The 7,747-nt window shown below is 42.6% G+C and overlaps 2 protein-coding genes across 2 annotated transcripts in view; one reads left to right on the top strand and one right to left on the bottom strand.

Annotated features, from left to right (window-relative positions):
• The window catches only part of Pmar_PMAR015185 (splicing factor 3A subunit, putative), a gene marked incomplete at its 5' end in the record, with an annotated part of 2,897 nt that extends 541 nt beyond the window's left edge, over window positions 1–2,356 (top strand). Inside the window, 11 exons of the mRNA XM_002788353.1 lie at window positions 1–32; window positions 215–299; window positions 351–449; window positions 723–845; window positions 906–985; window positions 1,203–1,296; window positions 1,478–1,533; window positions 1,804–1,893; window positions 1,954–2,098; window positions 2,158–2,264; window positions 2,321–2,356. Of these exons, the coding sequence (XP_002788399.1) occupies window positions 1–32; window positions 215–299; window positions 351–449; window positions 723–845; window positions 906–985; window positions 1,203–1,296; window positions 1,478–1,533; window positions 1,804–1,893; window positions 1,954–2,098; window positions 2,158–2,264; window positions 2,321–2,354 (945 nt within the window). The 3' untranslated portion in view covers window positions 2,355–2,356. The remainder of the gene's footprint in view (window positions 33–214; window positions 300–350; window positions 450–722; window positions 846–905; window positions 986–1,202; window positions 1,297–1,477; window positions 1,534–1,803; window positions 1,894–1,953; window positions 2,099–2,157; window positions 2,265–2,320) is intronic.
• Window positions 2,357–3,333: 977 nt separating this feature from the next.
• Pmar_PMAR015186 (u1 small nuclear ribonucleoprotein 70 kd, putative) overlaps window positions 3,334–7,747 on the bottom strand; it is a gene marked incomplete at both ends in the record, with an annotated part of 8,456 nt that continues 4,042 nt past the window's right edge. The window contains 17 exons of the mRNA XM_002788354.1: window positions 3,334–3,354; window positions 3,400–3,508; window positions 3,559–3,639; window positions 3,686–3,744; window positions 3,787–3,905; window positions 4,010–4,103; window positions 4,151–4,309; window positions 4,360–4,462; window positions 4,513–4,649; window positions 4,962–4,997; window positions 5,178–5,311; window positions 5,369–5,480; window positions 6,130–6,240; window positions 6,330–6,407; window positions 6,457–6,556; window positions 6,950–7,028; window positions 7,073–7,110. Coding sequence (XP_002788400.1) covers window positions 3,334–3,354; window positions 3,400–3,508; window positions 3,559–3,639; window positions 3,686–3,744; window positions 3,787–3,905; window positions 4,010–4,103; window positions 4,151–4,309; window positions 4,360–4,462; window positions 4,513–4,649; window positions 4,962–4,997; window positions 5,178–5,311; window positions 5,369–5,480; window positions 6,130–6,240; window positions 6,330–6,407; window positions 6,457–6,556; window positions 6,950–7,028; window positions 7,073–7,110 — 1,570 coding nt within the window. The remainder of the gene's footprint in view (window positions 3,355–3,399; window positions 3,509–3,558; window positions 3,640–3,685; window positions 3,745–3,786; window positions 3,906–4,009; window positions 4,104–4,150; window positions 4,310–4,359; window positions 4,463–4,512; window positions 4,650–4,961; window positions 4,998–5,177; window positions 5,312–5,368; window positions 5,481–6,129; window positions 6,241–6,329; window positions 6,408–6,456; window positions 6,557–6,949; window positions 7,029–7,072; window positions 7,111–7,747) is intronic.

Here is a 7,747-nt window from a genome sequence, read left to right on the forward strand (position 1 = left end):
GAGTATTTGAAGGCTCTGCAGGAGTATCTGAGGTGAGGTGACGGTTTTGGGCCTATTTTGAATCTTTGGTGGGGTAACCTGAGATTCAAGTGTTACGGAATTGGGCCTATTTTGAATATTTGGTGGGGTAACCTAAGATTCAAGTTTTACGGAATTGGGCCTGTTTTGAATCTTTGGTGGGGTAACCTAAGATAAGCCTGTTGTAATTTGTCAGAGGATTCATTCAACGTCAACGGCCTATATTTGATCTCGAGAAATTTGAGAAGGAATCTGAGGAGGAATTTCAAGAGAGATGGCAGGTGAGTGTCAAATCGATCACGTGATCGATTTGGATTCCCTTGGTATTTCAGGCCAGATCTGTTCAAGGATGGGGCGCGGGATACACTCGGAATTCGCGTCTTTATTGTCCTCCTACTGATCGCCTCTTTGCCAACGAGAAAGCTCTTGAGGTAATACCTTAATTGGGCCTGATCCGTATCTTGCATGCGGGAACCTAAGATATTTCTCTGCGTAGAATGTTGAAATATATGTTCGCCTTCTTCGGCTGGGTTGAGGAGTTTTCACATTGATTGTATAAATTTGCATAATCATTCGTTTTGAAATCCATGTAGACTAGGAAGAATTCCCTCCAGAATTTTCATATTGGCATCACCAACACATGTAGTTGACATATATCATAAATGGTTATATAATATTCTCCCTTCCACACTGTCCATGCATAGGGTCATAAAAACGGTAAAGAGTTCAAGAAGGCTGCGGAGAAAATGGCGAAGATGCACCCCGCGGAAATTGAGGCTTTGAATAAACTGTCGGAGAAGAAAGATAGGGAGTTGGCTCGACTTGAGGTGAGGAAAAATGAGAAACATGAATTGCTTCGCTCCGCGAGAGATAGTGGTTTTTATCAGGTTATTATACAGAAATATAAGGAGACCTTGGCCGATACTATTGATGATACTGTGCAGTACCTGACGATCCGACAAGCCAGGTGCGGGGGTTGATCCGGGGACCTCTTGGTACAGGGAATCACCTATAATGTTTCCGGGGGAAACTCTCTCACAATTTGAATTTTCCGCGTATGGCTAGGAACACATTCTTCAATCAGCTTCCCATGTAAACATATTAGGAACATTACTCTCAGTGCTGGTTATGAAAGCTAATTGGGTTGGTATAATTTTGTGGCGCGCGGTAGTTTTGTGTGTTAGGACGTTGGACGAGATAGAGACGGATATTTGGTATGAAGAAAACGGCGGTAGGGAGACGTTTGATGACGAGAAGGATGATGTTTGGGATAAGAAGGTGCGTCGCTCCGCTGCAAAATATCATGTTGTGCATGCGTGCAACCATAGTTTGTGTGCTTCGTGAGTAGAATAGGACTATACTCATGCGTACCGGAGATTTAGTGTAGTGGTATAAGTGCGGGCTTTACATCGACACTCCCGGGTTCGAATTTCAGGTGGGTTATTTATATATTTTTCAGGAGCAAGATTCCGACAGCGACTCGGAGGTTTCGGATGATGGAGACAACCGCGCACTGTAAGGAGTATCGCAGGTTGTGCATTGGATATTATATTACATTATTTTTTTTACTACTATATATTCTTTATCACGGCACCAGTGGAGTTTTACGTAAAGTGGCGTCAAAAAGCTCAGTGAAATGCAGTAGTCGTGAAATGTATGTTTTCATATTAATAAGATGGTGAAACTCCATTATTATTAATACCTTTTATTATAATATTGATATTAATGTATCGAGTAGATCATATTATCAAATGTTGGTTGTATATGATGTTCATCTTCTCACAGGTATAACCCTTTGAACCTTCCACTCGGTTGGGACGGCAAGCCGATTCCGTTCTGGTTGTATAAACTCCATGGCTTGGGCAAGCCGTTCAGGTAGATGATGTCGAAATCGATCAGCAGGGCGCGCGCTTTTGTCATGGTGTTGGAATTTAGGTGTGAGATATGCGGCAATTACACGTATTGGGGCCGTAGGGCTTTCGAGCGGCATTTTACTGAGTGGCGACATGCGCATGGGATGAAGTGTTTGAGAATTCCGAATTCTAAACACTTTCATGATATTACCAGAATCGAGGATGCGGTAGGTGGACAGAAACGGACCTGTTTTGAATCTTGTGTGGGGGACCTGAAGATTCGTAGATTACTCTGTATGAGAAGCTGAGAAGAGAGCAAGCGATTCAAGGATTTGATCCCGATACTGATATTGAATGCGAAGATAACATGGGCAATGTTATGAACCAGAGAACGTAAGTCACTATTCGGACCTAATCCGTATCTTGCATGGTCAACCTCTGGATACCAGGTACCAAGATATGCTCAAGCAGGGTCTCATCTAATAATAAACCACTATCCGTACTTGGCTTTATTTTCCGATCGGAGAAGTCTTCATGTCGTGTTGAGTACATAATTTCATAGCTTTACACTCATCCAGAGTGTAAAGGATTATTATACTTTTCATAATAACGAGTCATAGACATAGATCGATATACCCCCCTTGTGGGTATCCCTGTAGTAGATCACAGAAAAGGATGATTGGTACTCATAGTCCTGTTGCTGTGTTGCACACGCAAGTTGCACAGTGTCGTAGTCTACACCTTTTCCCGTGCAAGTTTGACAGTTGAACACACAAGATTGACAATGTTTCATCCAAGAATGACAATGAGGATTCAAGTTTGACACACCTTCAAATTGAACATTCAAGAATATCAATGTGCAATTCAAGTTTGACACCTCGCGAAAATATTCCATTCAAGAATGACAGTATCAAAATCAAGATTGACATAGTAATTTATATTGCATCCAAGAATAACAATATTCGTACCAACTTTGACAATATACGAGCGAGTTTAACAATATGCGTTCAAGTTTGACGTATATTGTCCACACAACCAGTCCGCACAGTGTGCGGACTGGTTGGTCTCTTCTTCCGCATGAGAGTTGAGCTATGTAACGACCGATTGTGTGCTGGTGCTTCAGGGTAGACAGCACGCAACACACAGCACACAATGCGGTGTACCGCACATACCCTAGTAGCCAATGCTCTATGAAGAGCATTTGGTGTATACATCCAGTTGGAGGTAGGAGTGTACCAAGGCTTGGCTTCATCATCAACTTGCAGAGCCTCACTCTTCGTTTTCTACACAGTAAGGACACCCGAAATTCACCTCCCAATATCTTCTCATCGAAGTTAGTCATATGTGAAGGCGAATATCCGCATGGTGTTGGCGATGGCGATATGAAAGTTCTTATTAATTCCTGTGGGTATATCAGTTCGCGACTAGTCCAACACAAAAGACAGTTGGTCTAGAAAGAGTATCACATATCGTCATCAGTCACCTGAGACGGTCATTAATAATAATTAACAAAAGTTGGTATTCCTACCAACCCAGAGAGAGCCTCATCTTCCGATGCGTCCACAGCCGGTTCGAAATCTTGATCGTCGTCGTCATCACTTACAAATTCTTCGTTTCGCAACCGCCATAGAGGGTTTCTGAAAAAAAACTCCGCTCCGCTTGATAATTTCGTGGCGCGCGGTCATACCGACTCATCATCTCATGCAGTTCATTTTGTTCTCGCTCGACTTCGCTTTCTGTCACTTCTACCCTCGTCCCTCGGCGAGATCTGAGGTTGCCTCGAGAAAGATACAAAACAGGTCCGGAAATGTCACCTTTTTGGGATGCGGCCATCATCCCCTCCTGCCAGAGCCGTGAGCCCTATTTGCAAGTCCTGTAGGAGATTCCGTCACGCGCCATGAAATTCATGCCTCACCAAATTGGCATCGTCGTCTTCGTCATCATCATCTGAGCTGCTTGCCGCCGGACGGGAGCCGATCGATGCCGCCTCCTCGGAGGAGCTATCGTGAGATCCACAGTCCGCCATCATAGAATCTTAACAAAGACTATGTGGAATCTTAGGTTCTCGCGTGCAAGATACGAATGAGGTCCAAGAAAGATATTTCTTCGCTGTGCGCAAATACGTATCTTTCTCCCACCTGCATCATCATCATCTTCGTCCTCCTCTTGAAAGGAAGGTGTCGAAGTCGATCGAACAGAACGCTGTTGAAAGTCCAAGATGCCCTCTGTTGCCTGAATGGTCCACTTTCGGGCCTAATCCGTATCTTTCATGCAGCAACCTTGGATTCCTCCAGTATATCAACTGCCCTCTCCACAGCAGCAACGACCGTTCCACACGGATTGTTACCAGCAAGGCCAAGATGCAACTTTTTCGAGGACGATTCCGCCCAGGCCTTCACGTAAATCATCATAAAATCAGCTATATCCAAATCGATCACCTGATCGATATAAGATATTCTTCGCAGTGCGGCGCTCCCCAGCAACTCACTTCCTCACCCTGACCGCGCGCCACGAAATTAATTTGATTATCACTCAAATCTACATCAGTCAACTTCTTCGCCTCAGGCAAGGACATCAAGAGTGTGATGAATCTACCACAGCGTTGAGGAAATGCAAGATTGCAAGATTTCAAGATGTCCACCCATAAGTGGAAATATAATTTCCCATCAAACTGAGGGTCTCCAACTCGGCGAATCCTCCCGAGGCAAGCGACTGCGCTATTGGATAAATGCCAGCGTCAAAGAGACAGTTCTCGTCCAGTTCCAGATGTTGCAGACTCTGAACAAATCGATTACGAGGGCGCGCGCTTTTGACATAATAGAGATACATGCAAGCGCGAACATGTCTGGATGAGGTTGAAGGAAACGCCGTCGAGGGGCATGAAAGGAATCTTTTGGCTGCAACGTTGGCCTCCTCTGGTCATATCTGGCGGAATATGCAAAAACTGTTATATAAAAATAAAAAATCCAAATCGATCAACCGTTTCATCTCACCTAAGATATCTCTACCAATATCATTAATAAAATCCAAACACGGATTCCCCGAGCTGAGCCGACGGTCACCAAGATACTTAGTCGCTTCACAACCAACCTTCTGGAGGGCACCCAAATTGCATTCAGTCATCACCTGCGTTGAGGAAATGCAAGATTGCAAGATTTCCATCACCCGGGAAAATACTGAGGAAATTTCGAGAAAAAATTCTTAATATTCCGTACATGTGTTAGTGATGATGACAATATGAGAAATTTTTGGGGGAAAAATTTGGAAAATTTTTGGGAAAACATATATTCCTCCAACACTGCTTACCAGATTTTTAACTTGCGTAATCCGACCAATAGCAGTAATGAGATGCAGCAGAGCTTCTGAGTATTTTCCTATATAACATCGATCGATCGCTTCTGAGCTCGCATGTTTTCTTTTAGGAACTCTACCGTCGCCCTCTAAAAATGCCGCCGCCGGGAATCGATCCGGAGACCTTTCGATTACGCACTGCTCACCATGAAGGCATCTCGCCAAGTAAACTCGTCGTAGTGTTGAGGGAAGGAAGATGCACTGCTCGAAACGGAGGAATTGTAGTTCGGCAAAGTGCGGGAATATGGATGCGAGGAACTGAAATAGATGGTCTTTCATCGGACCTATTCCGTATCTTTCATGCTGCAACCTAAGATACTCAGTATTTCATCGGACCTATTCCGTATCTTTCATGCTGCAACCTAAGATACTCAGTATTTCATCGGACCTATTCCGTATCTTTCATGCTGCAACCTAAGATACTCAGTATTTCATCGGACCTATTCCGTATCTTTCATGCTGCAACCTAAGATACTCAGTATTTCATCGGACCTATTCCGTATCTTTCATGCTGCAACCTAAGATACTCAGTATTTCATCGGACCTATTCCGTATCTTTCATGCTGCAACCTAAGATACTCAGTATTTCATCGGACCTATTCCGTATCTTTCATGCTGCAACCTAAGATACTCAGTATTTCATCGGACCTATTCCGTATCTTTCATGCTGCAACCTAAGATACTCAGTATTTCATCGGACCTATTCCGTATCTTTCATGCTGCAACCTAAGATACTCAGTATTTCATCGGACCTATTCCGTATCTTTCATGCTGCAACCTAAGATACTCAGTATTTCATCGGACCTATAGCGTATCTTTCATGCTGCAACCTAAGATACTCAGTATTTCATCGGACCTATTCCGTATCTTTCATGCTGCAACCTAAGATACCATCCCAGTGACGTACATGAACGAAAGACGGATCAAGATGGCATCTCTCAAACACTAGGCATCTGACTCGACTCCAACTTGATCGTCGCAAAGTTTCCACCAATCTCAACCAGCACTCGCGACCTCTCTAAAAACGAAAATCGATCAAATGGTCCCCAAGCGGGCCTAATCCGTATCTTGCACGCTCAACCTTAAGATACGCCTTCACCAACTTACAATATTCCGAATCGTTAGATTCTTCAAATTCGCATAATCTTCCAGTCGACGAAAACTACATTCATTTGCATCAGTAAACTGAAAAAATTGCAATTCATGAATCACTTCGCTCCGCTAAGCCTCCTACAGGATTCCTCTCATCCTTTATTAAATTAACATAATCGTTCTCGGCCAGCGTACCGGTCAGCACGCGTGCACACGCTAGAGGATCTACACCAATAACGTACCTGAGGTCCCGGGGTCGATCCCTGGCAGCGACAAATAAGAAATTTTATTCAAAAATTTTCACCACGGAAAACGGAAAATTCACCAAGACTATTTTTCCTGAAAAATATGCACATGTGTTGGTGACGATGATAATATGAGAATTCTGGGAGGAATTCCTTATTCATTTCTGTGAACTCCTGAGCTCAGCTGAGGGAAACATATACATGGTCATCAACTTTATGTGTGGACGATGATGACAATATGAAAATTCTGGGAGGAAATTCTAATTGATTTCTGTAAACTTCGTATGTAAACTCCTGAGGAAAGCGAACATATATTCCTCCAACCCAAAATTTCGGGAAATTCCCGAGAATTTCCAGAAAAAAAACTTAAATTTTGCGGCAAATTTTCACCTCCCTAAAGTGCCCGCGGTCTCAACAGTCGTAGAGGAGGCGTCTAAAACGACACTCTCAATAGCGTCTCTGACGATATCTAAAAACGATGCATGCGGGAGTCGGACCGGGGTGGTATTTTACTGCATAATTTTCGGCAAGTTGGGGAAACTCGAGAGCATCTGAAAAATATGATCTTGCGCATGCGTGCAATATAAAAATTGGTGAAAAAAATTATCAAAAAATCGACGAAAATTAATGAAAATTGTGGCCAGCGTTGGAAGACGTAATTTTTTCCGGAAAATTTCGGGAAATTTTTCATGAATTTTCCCAAAAACTTACAGTTGATCTCTGGAAAGGTAACCAAATACATTCAACCAAATATCGTGATTGAGATCGAACATTACCAAAAAAAAATCAAGTGAAAAAATAGAGATGTATACACTAATAAAATTATGCAAATGTGGCAAAAAATAACAAAAAATAGTGAAAAAAATTTGGAGAATTGTTGAGAAGCGTCAAAAAATTATTGCAAATTGTGAGAAAATTCGTTAAAAACTATCGAAAAAAAATAAAAATTGTGTAAAAATGCGATTGCGATAGAACTCTTGGACTCTCCCACTGTGAATACGGGTCTACGCCACACCCAACCTAATCCGTATCTTACCAACCCAACCTCAAGATACTCCATCGAATTGAAGAACCCAACAAGAACAATAAATTATTGTTCTTATAAATTATTATTGTCAATAATAATGGAGTTTCACCACCCTAGTGATATGAAAAATATATTTCACGACTGCTGCATATCACCGCGAA

The sequence above is a fragment of the Perkinsus marinus genome (genome assembly GCF_000006405.1).
Source record: "Perkinsus marinus ATCC 50983 genomic scaffold scf_1104296928266, whole genome shotgun sequence".
Taxonomy (NCBI): Eukaryota; Perkinsozoa; order Perkinsida; family Perkinsidae; genus Perkinsus; species Perkinsus marinus.